The sequence below is a fragment of the Anomaloglossus baeobatrachus genome, chromosome 6, assembly GCF_048569485.1.
Source record: "Anomaloglossus baeobatrachus isolate aAnoBae1 chromosome 6, aAnoBae1.hap1, whole genome shotgun sequence".
In the NCBI taxonomy this organism is placed as follows: domain Eukaryota; kingdom Metazoa; phylum Chordata; class Amphibia; order Anura; family Aromobatidae; genus Anomaloglossus; species Anomaloglossus baeobatrachus.
Genome location: NC_134358.1, coordinates 562,563,975 through 562,586,179, shown reverse-complemented (window position 1 = coordinate 562,586,179; position 22,205 = coordinate 562,563,975). Strand labels below are relative to the sequence as shown.

The window sequence follows — 22,205 nt, the reverse complement described above, 5'->3', positions numbered from 1 at the left end:
GGTCTCAGTTCATAGTGGGGTACCACAGGGGTCAGTATTGGGCCCGCTTCTTTTCAACATATTTATAAATGACCTTGTTGGGGGCATGCGGAGTAGAATTTCAATATTTGCAGATGATACTAAACTCTGCAGGGTAATCAATACAGAGGAGGATAATTTTATATTACAGGGAGATTTATGTAAATTGGAGGATTGGGCTGAGAAGTGGCAATTGAAGTTTAATGTAGATAAATGTAAGGTCATGCACTTGGGTAGAGGAAATAACATTTATGATTATGTACTTAATTGTAGAACACTGGGTAAAACAGACACAGAAAAAGACTTGGGTGGATGGTAAACTTCACTTTAGTGGACAGTGTCAGGCAGCTGCTGCCAGGGCTAATAAAATAATGGGATGTATTAAAAGAGGTATAAGTGTTCATGAAAAAAATATAGTTCTACCTCTGTACAAGTCACTAGTGCGACCGCACTTATATACTGTGTACAATTCTGGTCACCGATATATAAGAAGGACATAGCTGAACTGGAGAGGGTGCAGAGAAGAGCGACCAAGATTATTAGAGGAATGGGGGGGCTGCAATACCAAGACAGGAAAAACGAAGGCTTAGGGGGGATCTAATCACAATGTATAAATATATGAGGGGACAGTACAGAGATCTTTCCAAAGATCTTTTTACACCTAGGCCTGCGACTGGAACACGGGGGCATCCGCTACGTCTTGAGGAAAGAAGGTTTAATCATAATCACAGACGAGGATTCTTTACTGTACGAGCAGTGAGACTGTGGAACTCTCTGCCGCATGATGTTGTAATGAGTGATTCACTACTAACATTTAAGCAGAGCCTGGACGCCTTTCTTGAAAAATTTAATATTACCAGTTATGTATATTAGATTTTATGACAGGGTATTGATCCAGGGAACTAGTCTGATTGCCGGATGTGGACGAAGGAAGGAAATTTTTTCCCCATTGGAACTTGTTTGACACATTGGGGTTTTTTTTTCCTTCCTCTGGATCAACATGTTAGGCTATGGGTTGAACTAGATGGACTTAGAGTCTCCCTTCAACCTTAAAAACTATGATACTATGATACTATGGAATTCTATTCTTTTAAAAGCCTATGGAATTATATTCTTTTAGAACCCTATGGAATTCTATTCTTTTGGAACCCTCTGGAATGCTATTCTTTTAGAAGCCTATGGAATTCTATTATATTGGAACCCTATGGAATTATATTCTTTTAGAACCCTATGGAATTCTATTCTTTTGGAACCCTCTAGAATGCTATTCTTTTAGAAGCCTATGGAATTCTATTCTTTTAGAAGCCTATGGAATTATATTCTTTTTGAACCCTATGGAATTCTATTCTTTTGGAAGCCTATGGAATTCTATTCTTTTAGAACCCTATGGAATTTTATTCTTTTAGAAGCCTATGGAATTATATTCTTTTAGAACCCTATGGAATTCTATTCTTTTGGAAGCCTATGGAATTCTATTCTTTTAGAAGCCTATGGAATTATATTCTTTTGGAACCCTATGGAATTCTATTCTTGTAGAACCTTATGGAATTCTATTCTTTTGAAACCCTATGGAATTCTATTCTTTTAGAAGCCTATGGAATTCTATTCTTTTAGAAGCCTATGGAATTCTATTCTTTTAGAAGCCTATGGAATTCTATTCTTTTGGAACCCTATGGAATTCTATTCCTTTAGAACCCTATGAAATTCTATTCTTTTAGAAGCCTATGGAATTCTATTCTTTTAAAAGCCTATGGAATTCTATTCTTTTGGAACCCTATAGAATTCTTTTCTTTTAGAACCTTATGGAATTCTATTCTTTTAGAACCCTATGGAATTCTATTCTTTTGGAACCCTATGGAATTATATTCTTTTAGAACCCTATGGAATTCTATTCTTTTGGAACCCTATGGAATTCTATTCTTTTAGAACCCTTTGGAATTCTATTCTTTTAGAAGCCTATGGAATTCTATTCTTTTGGAACCCTATGGAATTCTATTCTTTTAGAACCCTATGGAATTATATTCTTTTGGAACCCTATGGAATTCTATTCTTTTAGAAGCCTATGGAATTCTATTCTTTTAGAACCCTTTGGAATTCTATTCTTTTAGAACCCTTTGGAATTCTATTGTTTTAGAAGCCTATGGAATTCTATTCTTTTAGAACCCTTTGGAATTCTATTCTTTTAGAAGCCTATGGAATTCTATTCTTTTAGAACCCTTTGGAATTCTATTCTTTTAGAACCCTTTGGAATTCTATTGTTTTAGAAGCCTATGGAATTCTATTCTTTTGGAACCCTATGGAATTCTATTCTTTTAGAAGCCTTTGGAATTCTATTCTTTTAGAAGCCTATGGAATTCTATTCTTTTAGAACCCTTTGGAATTCTATTCTTTTGGAACCCTATGGAATTCTATTCTTTTGGAACCCTATGGAATTCTATTCTTTTAGAAGCCTATGGAATTCTATTCTTTTAGAAGCCTATGGAATTCTATTCTTTTGGAACCCTATGGAGTCAGTGTTTGTGGAACTAACTGCATGTGATGGAATTTTTCAATATTTATACTGAGTTCAATGATCGATAGTATATAAAAATCACCTCTTACTTTTCAAGCAATGTTACCCTTGCTGATCTGTGTTATTTCCCCCAAGAGCCCAGGTCCAGGGAGGCCGCACTCAGCCTATAGAGATATGACAGCTGGGCCTGGGACTTGTGCACACTAATGGGAACGGTCGCCCTTTACTTGGGCCTTTCCTGTGATCCCGAAGCCCTCTATAGGGTCGTCTCCAAGATGGAAGACGTGACCGGCTGACGTCTCCCGTGTTAGGTCACTCTGCACTTTACTCTCTGCTGATAAGGGGGTGTATTCTGCACCCGCTCTGCCGTCATCGTGCCGGGTGTTCACTTTGACCTCAGTCTGCGTCCTGAGGAGCGACAAACAAACCTCAGCATCTGCTGGGAGTCATACTCCAGTCTGGAGACTCGCTGAACGTCTGCTGGGAGTCATACTCCAGTCTGGAGACTCGCTGAACGTGTGCTGGGAGTCATACTCCAGTCTGGGGACTCGCTGACCGTGTGCTGGGGGTCATACTCCAGTCTGGAGACTCACTGAACGTGTGCTGGGAGTCATACTCCAGTCTGGAGACTCGCTGAACGTGTGCTGGGAGTCATACTCCAGTCTGGAGACTCGCTGAACGTGTGCTGGGGGTCATACTCCAGTCTGGGGACTCGCTGAACGTGTGCTGGGAGTCATACTCCAGTCTGGGGACTCGCTGAACGTGTGCTGGGGGTCATACTCCAGTCTGGGGACTCGCTGAACGTCTGCGGGGAGTCATACTCCAGTCTGGAGACTCGCTGAACGTCTGCTGGGAGTCATACTCCAGTCTGGAGACTCGCTGAACGTGTGCTGGGAGTCATACTCCAGTCTGGAGACTCGCTGAACGTGTGCTGGGGGTCATACTCCAGTCTGGGGACTCGCTGAACGTCTGCTGGGAGTCATACTCCAGTCTGGAGACTCGCTGAACGTCTGCTGGGAGTCATACTCCAGTCTGGAGACTCGCTGAACGTGTGCTGGGAGTCATACTCCAGTCTGGGGACTCGCTGACCGTGTGCTGGGGGTCATACTCCAGTCTGGAGACTCACTGAACGTGTGCTGGGAGTCATACTCCAGTCTGGAGACTCGCTGAACGTCTGCTGGGAGTCATACTCCAGTCTGGAGACTCGCTGAACGTGTGCTGGGAGTCATACTCCAGTCTGGAGACTCGCTGAACGTGTGCTGGGGGTCATACTCCAGTCTGGGGACTCGCTGAACGTGTGCTGGGAGTCATACTCCAGTCTGGAGACTCGCTGAACGTCTGCTGGGGGTCATACTCCAGTCTGGGGACTCACTGAACGTGTGCTGGGGGTCATACTCCAGTCTGGAGACTCGCTGAACGTCTGCTGGGGGTCATACTCCAGTCTGGAGACTCACTGAACGTGTGCTGGGAGTCATACTCCAGTCTGGGGACTCGCTGAACGTGTGCTGGGAGTCATACTCCAGTCTGGAGACTCGCTGAACGTCTGCTGGGGGTCATACTCCAGTCTGGAGACTCGCTGAACGTCTGCTGGGAGTCATACTCCGGTCTGGAGACTCGCTGACCGTGTGCTGGGAGTCATACTCCGGTCTGGGGACTCGCTGAACGTCTGCTGGGAGTCATACTCCAGTCTGGAGACTCACTGAACGTCTGCTGGGAGTCATACTCCAGTCTGGGGACTCGCTGGACGTGTGCTGGGGGTCATACTCCAGTCTGGGGACTCGCTAAACGTGTGCTGGGGGTCATACTCCAGTCTGGGGACTCACTGAACGTCTGCTGGGAGTCATACTCCAGTCTGGGGACTCGCTGACCGTGTGCTGGGGGTCATACTCCAGTCTGGGGACTCGCTGAACGTCTGCTGGGAGTCATACTCCGGTCTGGAGACTCGCTGAACGTCTGCTGGGGGTCATACTCCAGTCTGGGGACTCACTGAACGTCTGCTGGGAGTCATACTCCAGTCTGGGGACTCGCTGACCGTGTGCTGGGGGTCATACTCCAGTCTGGGGACTCACTGAACGTCTGCTGGGAGTCATACTCCAGTCTGGGGACTCGCTGAACGTCTGCTGGGAGTCATACTCCAGTCTGGGGACTCACTGAACGTCTGCTGGGGGTCATACTCCAGTCTGGGGACTCACTGAACGTCTGCTGGGAGTCATACTCCAGTCTGGGGACTCACTGAACGTCTGCTGGGGGTCATACTCCAGTCTGGGGACTCGCTGAACGTCTGCTGGGAGTCATACTCCGGTCTGGGGACTCGCTGAACGTCTGCTGGGAGTCATACTCCAGTCTGGAGACTCACTGAACGTCTGCTGGGAGTCATACTCCAGTCTGGGGACTCGCTGGACGTGTGCTGGGGGTCATACTCCAGTCTGGGGACTCGCTAAACGTGTGCTGGGGGTCATACTCCAGTCTGGGGACTCACTGAACGTCTGCTGGGAGTCATACTCCAGTCTGGGGACTCGCTGACCGTGTGCTGGGGGTCATACTCCAGTCTGGGGACTCGCTGAACGTCTGCTGGGAGTCATACTCCGGTCTGGAGACTCGCTGAACGTCTGCTGGGGGTCATACTCCAGTCTGGGGACTCACTGAACGTCTGCTGGGAGTCATACTCCAGTCTGGGGACTCGCTGACCGTGTGCTGGGGGTCATACTCCAGTCTGGGGACTCACTGAACGTCTGCTGGGAGTCATACTCCAGTCTGGGGACTCGCTGAACGTCTGCTGGGAGTCATACTCCAGTCTGGGGACTCACTGAACGTCTGCTGGGGGTCATACTCCAGTCTGGGGACTCACTGAACGTCTGCTGGGAGTCATACTCCAGTCTGGGGACTCACTGAACGTCTGCTGGGGGTCATACTCCAGTCTGGGGACTCGCTGAACGTCTGCTGGGAGTCATACTCCGGTCTGGGGACTCGCTGAACGTCTGCTGGGAGTCATACTCCGGTCTGGGGACTCGCTGAACGTCTGTTGTGGGCTTTTTAGGGTAACAATTTCTTTCTACACTCATCTTCATTAAATGTAATCTATTGCTTTCTGTTATCAACCCCTTCAGACTGGGAATAGGTTGATGATAGCAAGGCTATGTTCACATTTCTGTTGTTTTGTTTCCGTCAAATCCGTTGTTTTTGAGATGTCAACTGACGCAACAGATGTGTTATTTCACAGGATTATGTTCACTGGAATCCTGTGAAAAACTGATCCGTCGCGTCCGTTACATCCATTGTGTGTCTGTTTCCCGACGGATCCGTCGTGATCCGTTTGTGTTTGGGACAGCCCAGTGGGAGTGCCAGACATGCTGGGCATGCTCAGTAGAGCACGACGGAATCCAGCACCATAGACAGCCATTACAGCTTGTGACGGATGGCGACAGACATCTGCGGTGTCCGTTTTATTGCTGCTCCAAAAACTTTACATTCAGCGTTGCTCCCGCCTGACGGTCAGTCATTCCACGACCTGCAACGCAGGACCATCAGTCCCAATCCATCGCTAATAGAAGTCTATGGGGGAAAAAACGGATTCCTGCAAAATATTTTGCAGGATACCGTAATTCCTCAAAGCGACAGATAGCAACGGAAGCAAAACAACGGAAATGTGAGCATAGCCTAATAGAGCAATCTATTGTTCCCTGTTATCATCCATGTCATGCTGCTTTGTATAAGCAGACTGTGCAGCAGGGGGATCTAGCGCTCATGTCATGTGAGGTGCAGACATTTGCGCACCAGCCGTGAGCATTAGCCCTGTGCTGACAGCAGGAGCTATCTGCAGCTTTAGCTCTGTGCTCGCCCTTTTAAGAACATCATAAGACTGTTGCTGCTTTAAGAGCGGACCCTGGTGTGGGCGCATGCTCAGTGAGCGGCTCTGGCCAGGCCGCGGGGACTGATGATTCGTCTTCACACCTGGAGCGTCCTGTAACCCCCGCGCTGACAGGTAGGAGGAGCTGTAGTGACGTCACAGCCTGAGACCTGCTCTATATACTGTATATACTGGTGTTGTAGTATACGAGTATAGATCTGTACAGGGTGCGGATATATCAGTGCTGTGTGTATACGGGGTGCGGATATATCAGTGCTGTGTGTATATGGAGTGCGGATATATTAGTGCTGTGTGTATATGGGGTGCGGATATATCAGTGCTGTGTGTATACAGGGGGCGGATATATCAGTGCTGTGTGTATACAGGGTGCGGATATATCAGTGCTGTGTGTATACAGGGTGCGGATATGTTAGTGCTGTGGGTATATGGGGTGCGGATATATCAGTGCTGTGGGTATACGGGGTGCGGATATATCAGTGCTGTGTGTATACGAGGTGCGGATATATCAGTGCTGTGTGTATACGGGGTGCGGATATATCAGTGCTGTGTGTATACGGGGTGCGGATATATCAGTGCTGTGTGTATACGGGGTGCGGATATATGAGTGCTGTGTGTATACGGGGTGCGGATATATCAGTGCTGTGTGTATACGGGGTGCGGATATATCAGTGCTGTGGGTATACGGGGTGCGGATATATCAGTGCTGTGTGTATACGGGGTGCGGATATATCAGTGATGTGGGTATACGGGGTGCGGATATATCAGTGATGTGGGTATACGGGGTGCGGATATATCAGTGCTGTGTGTATACAGGGTGCGGATATATCAGTGCTGTGTGTATATGGGGTGCGGATATATCAGTGCTGTGGGTATACGGGGTGCGGATATATCAGTGCTGTGTGTATTTGGGGTGCGGATATATCAGTGCTGTGTGTATACGGGGTGCGGATATATCAGTGCTATGTGTATATGGGGTGCGGATATATCAGTGCTGTGTGTATTTGGGGTGCGGATATATCAGTGCTGTGTGTGTACGGGGTGCGGATATATCAGTGCTGTGTGTATACAGGGTGCGGATATATCTGTGCTGTGTGTATTTGGAGTGCGGATATATCAGTGCTGTGTGTATATGGAGTGCGGATATATCAGTGCCGTGTGTATATGGGGTGCGGATATATCAGTGCCGTGTGTATATGGGGTGCGGATATATCTGTGCCGTGTGTATATCAGGTGCAGATATGTCTGTGGTGTGTATATACAGGGTGCTGCTATATCTGTGGTGTGTATATATCTGGGTGTATACAGGGTACAGGTATATCTGCTCTGTGTGCATATGGGGTACGGATATATCAGTACTGTGTGTGTATACGGGGTGCTGATATATCTGTGCTGTCTGTGCATACGGGGTGTCTATATCTGCGATATTTGTGTGTATATGGGGTAAGGGTATATCTGTGTGGTGTGTGTATACAGGGTGCGGATATATGTACTGTATGCGTAAACGGGGTGTAGATATATCTGCGGTGTGCGTATACGGCACTTCTGTGGTGGGTGTGTGCGTATGGGGTACGGATATATCTGTGTGATGTGTGTGTGTATATGGGGTGTGGATATATCTCTGCTGTATGTATATATGGGGTGCAGATATATCTGTGCGGTGTGTGTATACATCTCTGCTGTGTGTGTATATATGGGGTGTGGATATATCTGTGTAGTATGTGTCTGTGAGGTGTGGATATATCGGATGTGATTTATACACAGCAGTCTGTCGCCTGAGTGATTTGTATACAACAGTCTGTCGCCTGTGTGATTTGTACACAGCAGTCTGTCGCTTGTGTGATTTGTATACAGCAGTCTGTCGCCTGTGTGATTTGTAGACAGCAGTCTGTCCCCTGTGTGATTTGTAGACAGCAGTCTGTCCCCTGTGTGATTTGTATACAGCAGTCTGTCACCTGAGTGATTTGTAGACAGCAGTCTGTCACCTGTGTGATTTGTAGACAGCAGTCTGTCACCTGTGTGATTTGTAGACAGCAGTCTGTCACCTGTGTGATTTGTAGACAACAGTCTGTCGCCTGTGTGATTTGTAGACAGCAGTCTGTCGCCTGTGTGATTTGTGTACAGCAGTCTATTGCCTGTGTGATTTGTAGACAGCAGTCTGTCGCCTGTGTGATTTGTATACAGCAGTCTGTCGCCTGTGTGATTTGTGTACAGCAGTCTATTGCCTGTGTGATTTGTAGACAGCAGTCTGTCGCCTGTGTGATTTGTAGACAGCAGTCTGTCGCCTGTGTGATTTGTGTACAGCAGTCTGTCGCCTGTGTGATTTGTATACAGCAGTCTCAGTATATCCTGTGTGATTTGTATACAGCAATCTGTCGCCTGTGTGATTTGTGTACAGCAGTCTATTGCCTCTGTGATTTGTGTACAGCAGTCTATTGCCTGTGTGATTTGTACACAGCAGTCTGTCGCCTGTGTGATTTGTATACAGCAGTCTCAGTATATCCTGTGTGATTTGTATACAGCAGTCTGTCACCTGTGTGATTTGTAGACAGCAGTCTGTCGCCTGTGTGATTTGTGTACAGCAGTCTATTGCCTGTGTGATTTGTACACAGCAGTCTGTCGCCTGTGTGATTTGTACACAGCAGTCTGTCGCCTGTGTGATTTGTATACAGCAGTCTGTCGCCTGTGTGATTTGTATACAGCAGTCTGTCGCCTGTGTGATTTGTGTACAGCAGTCTATTGCCTGTGTGATTTGTAGACAGCAGTCTGTCGCTTGTGTGATTTGTATACAGCAGTCTGTCGCCTGTGTGATTTGTATACAGCAGTCTGTCGCCTGTGTGATTTGTATACAGCAGTCTGTCGCCTGTGTGATTTGTATACAGCAGTCTGTCGCCTGTGTGATTTGTATACAGCAGTCTGTCGCCTGTGTGATTTGTATACAGTAGTCTGTCGCCTGTGTGATTTGTATACAGCAGTCTGTCGCCTGTGTGATTTGTATACAGCAGTCTGTCGCCTGTGTGATTTGTATACAGCAGTCTATTGCCTGTGTGATTTGTAGACAGCAATTTCATTATATCTTTTGTGATGTCTCCTGACTTCTGCATGAGATGGTTTTCCCTGTCAGCTCTTACAAGCAGGAGGCAGGGAGTTCTGTATTCAGCACAGTCTCACAGGGTTCACTGGTGACTCTACATTCACAGGTAGCACAGACAGTAGAGATGTGGGAGTATAATAACAACAGATATTCTTTTGATGGACTCTCCTAATGTCTGTATTCTTGTATGAGGCAGAAATGATCTGCTGCACGGGGGGACGCCGAAAGGAACGTGGAGGGTGGAGTTGGGGGGGCAGGATGTGTCAAAGCAGAGGATGATATCATCTTGGAATAATAATAATTTCCACAATTGGATGTGTTTAAAGAAAATGTTCCTGTGCTGAGATAATCTTATATATGTGTCCTTGCTGTGTACTGTGTAATGGCCGTGTCTGACTGTACAGGGACATGGTCTGATCATACCACAGCTCCTGGGCAGGGGAGGATGCAAAAAGAAAAAAAAAAAGTATACAGACAGGATCACAGCTGCAGCTTTCTGTGAGGTGAAACATTTCCCTGCCTGTTTTATCACAGCAGTGTGTTTCTGCCGTATCTCCAGTCAACTGAGCTCATCATAAAGCAAGTCAGTGACATATGAGTTAACACATCACTCACTTGGTTTATGATGAGCTCAAGGAACTGGAGATGTGGCAGAAACACTCACTGCTGTGATAAAACAGGCAGGGAAATGTTTTACCTCACAGAAAACAGCAGCTGTGATCCTCTCATATGTGATCTGTATACCATAATCACTTATTCCCCCTCCCCTGCCCAGGAGATGTGGTATGATCAGACCATGTCACTGTACGGTCAGACACGGCCATTACACAGCACATAGCAGGGACACATATGTAATATATGTGTGTGTATGTGTATCTATACAGGAACATTTATCTTTTTACGCACCCAATTGTGGAACTTATTATTATTCTAAGATCTATTGATTAAAATGCACTTTATTTTTGGGAAAATGTAAATGTCGGTTTTCTTTGCTACATTTGTAACATTAAGTGTCATTATTTTCTAGATTCCTACATAGAGGATAGGGCTCGCGTGTCTGCTCTGCGGGGTCCGGCCGTAGATGTCTGGGTTTCACCCACTGGAACACCCTGACATTGGATCAGCCTCGTTCCCCGAGCGCTGCAGGTAAGATCTGACTTGGGCACATGTAATAGTCATTAAAGGGATTCACTGCGTATTGTAAGTGCAGGAAGCAGAATAGTGAGTGCAGCTCTGAAGTATAATACAGGAGGTAACTCAGGATCAGTACAGGATAAGTAATGATGTACACAGTGACTGCTCCAGCAGAATAGTGAGTGCAGCTCTGGAATATAATAAAGGAGGTAACTCAGGATCAGTAATGTAATGTATGTACACAGTGACTGCACCAGCAGAATAGTGAGTGCAGCTCTGGAGTATAATACAGGATGTAACTCAGGATCAGTAATGTAATGTATGTACACAGTGAGTGCAGCTCTGGAGCATAATACAGGAGGTAACTCAGGATCAGTAATGTAATGTATGTACACAGTGACTGCACGAGCAGAATAGTGAGTGCAGCTCTGGAGTATAATACAGGAGGTAACTCAGAATCAGTAATGTAATGTATGTACACAGTGACTGCACCAGCAGAATAGTGAGTGCAGCTCTGGAGCATAATACAGGAGGTAACTCAGAATCAGTAATGTAATGTATGTACACAGTGACTGCACCAGCAGAATAGTGAGCGCAGCTCTGGAGCATAATACAGGAGGTAACTCAGGATCAGTAATGTAATGTATGTACACAGTGACTGCACCAGCAGAATAGTGAGTGCAGCTCTGGAGTATAATACAGGAGGTAACTCAGGATCAGTAATGTAATGTGTGTACACAGTGACTGCACCAGCAGAATAGTGAGCGCAGCTCTGGAGCATAATACAGGAGGTAACTCGGGATCAGTGCAGGATCAATAATGTAATGTATGTACACAGTGACTGCACCAGCAGAATAGTGAGTGCAGCTCTGGAGTATAATACAGGAGGTAACTTAGGATCAGTAATGTAATGTATGTACACAGTGACTGCACCAGCAGAATAGTGAGTGCAGCTCTGGAGCATAATACAGGAGGTAACTCAGGATCAGTAAAGTAATGTATGTACACAGTGACTGCACCAGCAGAATAGTGAGCGCAGCTCTGGAGTATAATACAGGAGGTAACTCGGGATCAGTGCAGGATCAATAATGTAATGTATGTACACAGTGACTGCACGAGCAGAATAGTGAGTGCAGCTCTGGAGCATAATACAGGAGGTAACTCAGAATCAGTAATGTAATGTATGTACACAGTGACTGCAGCAGCAGAATAGTGAGTGCAGCTCTGGAGTATAATACAGGAGGTAACTCAGGATCAGTAATGTATGTACACAGTGACTGCACCAGCAGAATAGTGAGTGCAGCTCTGGAGCATAATACAGGAGGTAACTCAGGATCAGTAATGTAATGTATATACACAGTGACTGCACCAGCAGAATAGTGAGTGCAGCTCTGGAGCATAATACAGGAGGTAACTCAGGATCAGTAATGTATGTACACAGTGACTGCACCAGCAGAATAGTGAGTGCAGCTCTGGAGCATAATACAGGAGGTAACTCAGGATCAGTGCAGGATCAATAATGTAATGTATGTACACAGTGACTGCACCAGCAGAATAGTGAGTGCAGCTCTGGAGCATAATACAGGAGGTAACTCAGGATCAGTAATGTAATGTATGTACACAGTGACTGCACCAGCAGAATAGTGACTGCAGCTCTGGAGCATAATACAGGATGTAACTCAGGATCAGTAAAGTAATGTATGTACACAGTGACTGCACCAGCAGAATAGTGAGTGCAGCTCTGGAGTATAATACAGGAGGTAACTCAGGATCAGTAATGTAATGTATGTACATAGTGACTGCACCAGCAGAATAGTGAGTGCAGCTCTGGAGTATAATACAGGAGGTAACTTAGGATCAGTAATGTATATACACAGTGACTGCACCAGCAGAATAGTGAGTGCAGCTCTGGAGTATAATACAGGAGGTAACTCAGGATCAGTAATGTATGTACACAGTGACTGCACCAGCAGAATAGTGAGTGCAGCTCTGGAGTATAATACAGGAGGTAACTTAGGATCAGTAATGTAATGTATGTACACAGTGTCTGCACCAGCAGAATAGTGAGTGCAGCTCTGGAGTATAATACAGGAGGTAACTCAGGATCAGTAATGTATGTACACAGTGACTGCACCAGCAGAATAGTGAGTGCAGCTCTGGAGTATAATACAATAATGACTGTGCTGTGATATTTTCTTGCAGGCGGTGACTTCATGAGTCGTGCAGCAGTGATTACCCATGATCCTCTACGCCTGCGTGGTGCGGCTGCAGGACGGTCTCCCGCTCTCGGCTTCCACAGATTTCCACCCGAACAAGCAAGTGCTGGAGGGCAAGAAATGCTTGCGGCGGTTGTGTGTGAACCTGTCGCAGCGTCCGGCCCGGGGCACCGCCAGGGTGTGCGACCTCAGCATTCAGTGAGTCCGGAGCCCCCAGACCTGTAATACGGGGGATTACTACTTGTCATCTTCTCTGCAGACTGAATACATTGTAACAAATCCTCAGCTGTGATCAGCATGGTCTGTGTCTGAGCCTCGGCTTTTAGTCCCTGACAGTAAAATACAAACTTTGTATGAAAGTTTCTGAATTGTTCATTATACAAAAAACATTTTTTAAAGGGAAAGTACATACAAAATGTATTATCCATTATTATCACTGAGGGGGCGGAGCCTGACAATAAATTGCTCAGAATCCCCGTTACCTGCTCCCCCTGCGGCTCTGCTCCTGGTATAGAACAGGTTAATATGAGGGAATTGCCGGATAAGCCGTTGCCTCGTATCTTCTAGGTATAAAGGTGACATCAATACATACGATGTATACGGCCCCGCTCACGTGTGTTTTGCTTTCTCCGCAGCTTCTGCTCCGCAGGTGACATTTCGTCTCTGACCATCTGCTCCAGCAGTTTCCAGCCGGCGGCCGCCTTCTCCTTCCTGGAGGAGCTGATCTGGGAGTTCTCCTCCTCGTACAATAGCACCGCCATAGCCCTGGCGTCCAGACCCTACGCCTTCCTGGAGTTCGGTGAGTCCGAAACAGGCGCTGATCCGTGCACTCCGACAGATCCAAGCAAAGAGAAGACCCCAATCCAAACCCCATAATAATAGAAAACCCTGCCTTATAGACCCCGGCCCGTACCCTCTGAATCAATGCAGACCCCGGCCTGTACCCCATGAACTAATGCAGACCCTGGCCTGTACCCCTGAATCAATGCAGACCCCGGCCCGTACCCCCTGAATCAATCCAGACCCCAGCCTGTACCCCCTGAACTAATGCCGACCCCGGACTGTACCCCTGAACCAATGCAGACCCCGGCCTGTACCCCCTGAACCAATGCAGACCCCCGCCTGTACCCCCTGAACCAATGCAGACCCCGGCCTGTACCCCCTGAACCAATGCAGACCCCGGCCTGTACCCCCTGAACCAATGCAGACCCCGGCCTGTACCCCCTGAACCAATGCAGACCCCGGCCTGTACCCCCTGAACCAATGCAGACCCCGGCCCGTGCCCTCTGAATCAATGCAGACCCCGGCCTGTACCCCATGAACTAATGCAGACCCTGGCCTGTACCCCTGAATCAATGCAGACCCCGGCCCGTACCCCCTGAATCAATCCAGACCCCGGCCTGTACCCCCTGAACTAATGCCGACCCCGGACTGTACCCCTGAACCAATGCAGATCCCGGCCTGTATCCCCTAAACCAATGCAGACCCCGGCCTGTACCCCCTGAACCAATGCAGACCCCAGTCCATATCCCCTGAATCAATGCAGACCCCGGCCTGTACCCCCTGAACCAATGCAGACCCCAGTCCATATCCCCTGAATCAATGCAGATCCCGGCCTGTACCCCCTGAACCAATGCAGACCCCGGCCTGTACCCCCTGAACCAATGCAGACCCCGGCCTGTACCCCATGAACTAATGCAAACCCTGGCCTGTACCCCTGAATCAATGCAGACCCCGGCCTGTACCCCCTGAATCAATCCAGACCCCCTGAATCAATCCAGACCCCGGCCTGTACCCCCTGAACTAATGCCGACCCCGGCCTGTTCCCCTGAACCAATGAAGACCCCGGCCTGTACCCCCTGAACCAATGCAGACCCCGGCCTGTACCCCCTGAACCAATGCAGACCCCGGCCTGTACCCCCTGAACCAATGCAGACCCCGGCCTGTACCCCCTGAACCAATGCAGACCCCGGCCTGTATCCCCTGAACCAATGCAGACCCCGGCCTGTACCCCCTGAACCAATGCAGACCCCAGTCCATATCCCCTGAATCAATGCAGACCCCGGCCTGTACCCCCTGAACCAATGCAGACCCCGGCCTGTACCCCCTGAACCAATGCAGACCCCGGCCTGTACCCCCTGAACCAATGCAGACCCCGGTCCATATCCCCTGAATCAATGCAGACCCCGGCCTGTACCCCCTGAACTAATGCAGACCCCGGCCTGTACCCCCTGAACTAATGCAGACCCCGGCCTGTGCCCTCTGAACCAATGCAGACCCCGGCCTGTACCCCCTGAACCAATGCAGACCCCAGCCTGTACCCCCTGAACCAATGCAGACCCCGGCCCATGCCCTCTGAATCAATACAGACCCCAGCCTGTACCCCCTGAACCAATGCAGACCCCGGTCCATATCCCCTGAATCAATGCAGACCCCGGCCTGTACCCCCTGAACCAATGCAGACCCCGGTCCATATCCCCTGAACTAATGCAGACCCCGGCCTGTGCCCTCTGAACCAATGCAGACCCCGGCCTGTGCCCTCTGAACCAATGCAGACCCCGGCCTGTACCCTCTGAACCAATGCAGACCCCGGCCTGTACCCCCTAAACCAATGCAGACCTCGACCTGTGCCCCCTAAACCAATGCAGACCCCGGCCTGTACCCCCTAAACCAATGCAGACCCCGGCCTGTACCCCCTAAACCAATGCAGACCCCGGCCTGTGTCCACTGAAATACACACGCCGGCCCGTGCCCTCTGAATCAATACAGACCCTGGTCCGTACCCCACTGAATCAATGAACACCCCGGCTTGTGCCCTCTGAACCAATGCAGACCCCGGTTCGTACCGCTGTAAATAAATGCACACCCCGGCCCGTGCCCTTTGAATAAATACATACCCCCAGACCAGGCTCCCTAAACTATTTTAGACTGGAGACCCTAAAATTCTATAGTTCCGAGACTAGACCTCCCAAAAAAATATAGATCCAAGACCATAACCTTTGATTAAATCCAGGCCCCGTAAACTAATACAGATCCTAGGCCAAAGCCCATCCACTAACACAAGCCCCAGACCCTAGACTAGAGCCCCTAAATAAATACAGACCCAAGACCACCTAAATGCAGATCCCACCCCCTCGTTTGGACTGAACTCTCTAGAAAATTCAAACCCCCCCAGACCAGACCCCTAAAACTCATAAACTCATATAGAGCCTCTAAATAAACAGACTTCAGATCAGGTGCACAAAATAAATGCAAATCCCTTTTCAGATGCTGTAATGATGGCTGCTTTCAGTTAGGCCGTATCCTTCATGACATCCGAGCAGCCCAGAGCTCGGCCCAGACGCCCACCCCAATACAGAGCTCAGCCCAGACGCCCACCCCAATACAGAGCTCAGCCCACACGCCCACCCCAATACGGAGCTCGGCTCAGACGCCCACCCCAATACGGAGCTCGGCTCAGACGCCCACCCCAATACGGAGCTCGGCCCAGACGCCCACCCCAATACGGAGCTCGGCCCAGACGCCCACCCCAATACGGAGCTCGGCCCAGACGCCCACCCCAATACGGAGCTCGGCCCAGACGCCCACCCCAATACGGAGCTCGGCCCAGACGCCCACCCCAATACGGAGCTCGGCCCAGACGCCCACCCCAATACGGAGCTCGGCCCAGACGCCCACCCCAATACGGAGCTCGGCCCAGACGCCCACCCCAATACGGAGCTCGGCCCAGACGCCCACCCCAATACGGAGCTCGGCCCAGACGCCCACCCCAATACGGAGCTCGGCCCAGACGCCCACCCCAATACGGAGCTCGGCCCAGACGCCCACCCCAATACGGAGCTCGGCCCAGACGCCCACCCCAATACGGAGCTCGGCCCAGACGCCCACCCCAATACGGAGCTCGGCCCAGACGCCCACCCCAATACGGAGCTCGGCCCAGACGCCCACACCAAGACAGAGCTCAGCCCAGACGCCCACCCCAAGACAGAGCTCTGACCACACTCTGTAGACCTCCTTTGTCCTGCAGTGATCTTCTTATCCTTATCCTATGGTGCAGACACCATATTAGATTGTGGTGGCACCTAGGAGGGACATTTGTCTAGATTTTGCCATTTTCTTCCTCTTATGTCTATAATGTAGATGGCATCATACAACGTGTGAAGCACAATTTTAACTCTGGTGCCAGCCCCCCCATACAGCTGGATCCCAGCGCCACACCTGTCGCTGTCAAGCTCGAGGAGATAGTGGATGCAAATGGGATTGCTAATGGGCACATAGCCACACAAGTGAGTCCAGGTAGGAAGGACTTAAAGGGTTGGTTAAGTTTATGTAAATAATGATTATTGCTAGTGGTGGCTGTATAAATCTGTATGTAGTGAGTTCCCTCTAGTGGTGGCTGTATAAATCTGTATGTAGTGAGCTCCCCCTAGTGGAGGCTGTATAAATCTGTATGTAGTGAGCTCCCCCTAGTGGAGGCTGTATAAATCTGTATGTAGTGAGTTCCCTCTAGTGGTGGCTGTATAAATCTGTATGTAGTGAGCTCCCTCTAGTGGTGACTGTATAAATCTGTATGTAGTGAGCTTCCTCTAGTGGTGGCTGTATAAATCTGTATGTAGTGAGCTCCCTCTAGTGGTGACTGTATAAATCTGTATGTAGTGAGCTCCCTCTAGTGGTGACTGTATAAATCTGTATGTAGTGAGCTCCCTCTAGTGGTGGCTGTATAAATCTGTATGTAGTGAGCTCCCTCTAGTGGTGGATGTATAACTCTGTATGTAGTGAGCTCCCTCTAGTGGGGGCTGTATAAATCTGTATGTAGTGAGCTCCGTCTAGTGGTGGCTGTATAAATCTGTATGTAGTGAGCTCCCTCTAGTGGTGGATGTATAACTCTGTATGTAGTGAGCTCCCTCTAGTGGTGGATGTATAACTCTGTATGTAGTGAGCTCCCTCTAGTGGGGGCTGTATAAATCTGTATGTAGTGAGCTCCGTCTAGTGGTGGCTGTATAAATCTGTATGTAGTGAGCTCCCTCTAGTGGTGGATGTATAACTCTGTATGTAGTGAGCTCCCTCTAGTGGTGACTGTATAAATCTGTATGTAGTGACCTCCCTCTAGTGGTGACTGTATAAATCTGTATGTAGTGAGCTCCCTCTAGTGGTGGCTGTATAAATCTGTATGTAGTGAGCTCCCTCTAGTGGTGGCTGTATAAATCTGTATGTAGTGAGCTCCCTCTAGTGGTGACTGTATAAATCTGTATGTAGTGAGCTCCCTCTAGTGGTGGCTGTATAAATCTGTATGTAGTGAGCTCCCTCTAGTGGAGGCTGTATAAATCTGTATGTAGTGAGTTTCCTCTAGTGGTGACTGTATAAATCTGTATGTAGTGAGCTCCCTCTAGTGGTGACTGCATAAATCTGTATGTAGTGAGCTCCCTCTAGTGGTGACTGTATAAATCTGTATGTAGTGAGCTCCCTCTAGTGGTGGCTTTATAAATCTGTATGTAGTGAGCTCCCTCTAGTGGTGGCTGTATAAATCTGTATGTAGTGAGCTCCCTCTAGTGGTGACTGCATAAATCTGTATGTAGTGAGCTCCCTCTAGTGGTGACTGCATAAATCTGTATGTAATGAGCTCCTCTAGTGGTGACTGTATAAATCTGTATGTAGTGAGCTCCTCTAGTGGTGACTGTATAAATCTGTATGTAGTGAGCTCCCTCTAGTGGTGGCTGTATAAATCTGTATGTAATGAGCTCCTCTAGTGGTGACTGTATAAATCTGTATGTAGTGAGCTTCCTCTAGTGGTGGCTGTATAAATCTGTATGTAATGAGCTCCTCTAGTGGTGACTGTATAAATCTGTATGTAGTGAGCTTCCTCTAGTGGTGGCTGTATAAATCTGTATGTAGTGAGTTCCCTCTAGTGGTGGCTGTATAAATCTGTATGTAGTGAGCTCCCTCTAGTGGTGACTGCATAAATCTGTATGTAGTGAGCTCCCTCTAGTGGTGGCTGTATAAATCTGTATGTAGTGAGCTCCCTCTAGTGGTGGCTGTATAAATCTGTATGTAGTGAGCTCCCTCTAGTGGTGACTGCATAAATCTGTATGTAATGAGCTCCTCTAGTGGTGGTTGTATAAATCTGTATGTAGTGAGTTCCCTCTAGTGGTGGCTGTATAAATCTGTATGTAGTGAGCTCCCTCTAGTGGTGACTGCATAAATCTGTATGTAGTGAGCTCCCTCTAGTGGTGACTGCATAAATCTGTATGTAGTGAGCTCCCTCTAGTGGTGACTGTATAAATCTGTATGTAGTGAGCTCCCTCTAGTGGTGACTGCATAAATCTGTATGTAGTGAGCTCCCTCTAGTGGGGGCTGTATAAATCTGTATGTAGTGAGCTCCCTCTAGTGGTGGCTGTATAAATCTGTATGTAGTGAGCTCCCTCTAGTGGTGGCTGTATAAATCTGTATGTAGTGAGCTCCCTCTAGTGGTGTCTGTATAAATCTGTATGTAGTGAGCTCCCTCTAGTGGTGTCTGTATAAATCTGTATGTAGTGAGCTCCCTCTAGTGGTGACTGCATAAATCTGTATGTAGTGAGCTCCCTCTAGTGGTGGCTGTATAAATCTGTATGTAGTGAGCTCCCTCTAGTGGTGACTGCATAAATCTGTATGTAGTGAGCTCCCTCTAGTGGTGTCTGTATAAATCTGTATGTAGTGAGCTCCCTCTAGTGGTGACTGATATTTTCAGCCCTTTCCGGATTCCCTTCTTTATTCCCTGCAGTCTTTCACAGAATGAGCCCGGTGAGCTCGCTGGGGATCCTGTCCCTGACGCTGAACATCATGTGCAGCTCGCTGAGCCTCATCCGGGGAGTCCACCTGGCGGAAAACACATTCCAGGTACACGCCGGGTATAGAGGTGCCTCTGCTGGCTGTGATACCTGGCGGGGGAGTCCGGGCAGAGTTTACACTGCAGCCGCCCCGGGTAGATCACCAGCAGATCCCGCAGATCCTGAGATACAACTGCTGCGTCCGATACTTTCCCGGGTATGAAGTGTTAAGGTTTTTTCTCTATATAGGACGGATATGAAAATGCAGGAAGAGTTCTCGCTTTTCTCACGGCTTTTTCTGCGAGTTTATTACAGGTGAGCGGAAAATACAGAGATATTACTGGAACCTTAGAAAGTAATCATCAGCTACAGAAGATAATGGGGGGAGCTGCCCCCCACTGGGAAGATATGTCCAGCCTTTATTAATTACAGCATCGGCATTATCTCATTAACAGTTCTGCAGTTTTGCAATTTTTCATTTTCAAGATCTCTGCATGCTGACAGTGAATGGGAACATTACAATATATCTCCTCCCTGCTCAGGGTTTGTTACCTCTATATCCAGTCTACACAATGTGTGCTGAACTGTCTGGACTCGAGAGTGATACATTGTAACAATCCACCAGCCCGGACCCCAGACTGATACATGTCACCTGCACTGATACATTGTAACACTCCACCAGCCCGGACCCCAGACTGATACATGTCACCTGCACTGATACATTGTAACAACCCACCAGCCCGGACCCCAGACTGATACATGTCCCCTGCACTGATACATTGTAACACTCCACCAGCCCGGACCCCAGACTGATACATGTCACCTGCACTGATACATTGTAACACTCCACCAGCCCGGACCCCAGACTGATACATGTCCCCTGCACTGATACATTGTAACACTCCACCAGCCCGGACCCCAGACTGATACATGTCACCTGCACTGATACATTGTAACACTCCACTAGCCCGGACCCCAGACTGATACATGTCACCTGCACTGATACATTGTAACACTCCACCAGCCCAGACCCCAGACTGATACATGTCACCTGCACTGATACATTGTAACACTCCACCAGCCCGGACCCCAGACTGATACATGTCACCTGCACTGATACATTGTAACACTCCACTAGCCCGGACCCCAGACTGATACATGTCACCTGCACTGATACATTGTAACACTCCACCAGCCCGGACCCCAGACTGATACATGTCACCTGCACTGATACATTGTAACAATCCACCAGCCCGGACCCCAGACTGATACATGTCACCTGCACTGATACATTGTAACAATCCACCAGCCCGGACCCCAGACTGATACATGTCACCTGCACTGATACATTGTAACACTCCACCAGCCCGGACCCCAGACTGATACATGTCACCTGCACTGATACATTGTAACAATCCACCAGCCCGGACCCCAGACTGATACATGTCACCTGCACTGATACATTGTAACAATCCACCAGCCCGGACCCCAGACTGATACATGTCACCTGCACTGATACATTGTAACAATCCACCAGCCCCGACCCCAGACTGATACATGTCACCTGCACTGATACATTGTAACAATCCACCAGCCCGGACCCCAGACTGATACATGTCACCTGCACTGATACATTGTAACAACCCACCAGCCCGGACCCCAGACTGATACATGTCACCTGCACTGATACATTGTAACACTCCACCAGCCCGGACCCCAGACTGATACATGTCACCTGCACTGATACATTGTAACACTCCACCAGCCCGGACCCCAGACTGACACATGTCACCTGCACTGATACATTGTAACACTCCACCAGCCCAGACCCCAGACTGATACATGTCACCTGCACTGATACATTGTAACAATCCACCAGCCCGGACCCCAGACTGATACATGTCACCTGCACTGATACATTGTAACACTCCACCAGCCCGGACCACAGACTGATACATGTCACCTGCACTGATACATTGTAACAATCCACAAGCCCGGACCCCAGACTGATACATGTCACCTGCACTGATACATTGTAACACTCCACCAGCCCGGACCCCAGACTGATACATGTCACCTGCACTGATACATTGTAACACTCCACCAGCCCGGACCCCAGACTGATACATGTCACCTGCACTGATACATTGTAACAATCCACCAGCCCGGACCCCAGACTGATACATATCACCTGCACTGATACATTGTAACACTCCACCAGCCCGGACCCCAGACTGATACATGTCACCTGCACTGATACATTGTAACACTCCACCAGCCCGGACCCCAGACTGATACATGTCACCTGCACTGATACATTGTAACACTCCACCAGCCCGGACCCCAGACTGATACATGTCACCTGCACTGATACATTGTAACACTCCACCAGCCCGGACCCCAGACTGATACATGTCACCTGCACTGATACATTGTAACAATCCACCAGCCCGGACCCCAGACTGACACATGTCACCTGCACTGATACATTGTAACACTCCACCAGCCCGGACCCCAGACTGATACATGTCACCTGCACTGATACATTGTAACACTCCACCAG

At 48.6% G+C, this 22,205-nt stretch overlaps 1 protein-coding gene across 1 annotated transcript in view; it reads left to right on the top strand.

Moving 5' to 3' along the window:
* The first annotated feature begins 6,385 nt into the window (after window positions 1-6,385).
* The window catches only part of SEC22C (SEC22 homolog C, vesicle trafficking protein), a 38,827-nt gene continuing 23,007 nt past the window's right edge, over window positions 6,386-22,205 (top strand). The window contains exons 1-7 of the mRNA XM_075315736.1: window positions 6,386-6,512; window positions 10,517-10,635; window positions 12,826-13,037; window positions 13,475-13,638; window positions 16,980-17,135; window positions 19,597-19,712; window positions 19,892-19,957. Of these exons, the coding sequence (XP_075171851.1) occupies window positions 12,862-13,037; window positions 13,475-13,638; window positions 16,980-17,135; window positions 19,597-19,712; window positions 19,892-19,957 (678 nt within the window). The 5' untranslated portion in view covers window positions 6,386-6,512; window positions 10,517-10,635; window positions 12,826-12,861. The remainder of the gene's footprint in view (window positions 6,513-10,516; window positions 10,636-12,825; window positions 13,038-13,474; window positions 13,639-16,979; window positions 17,136-19,596; window positions 19,713-19,891; window positions 19,958-22,205) is intronic.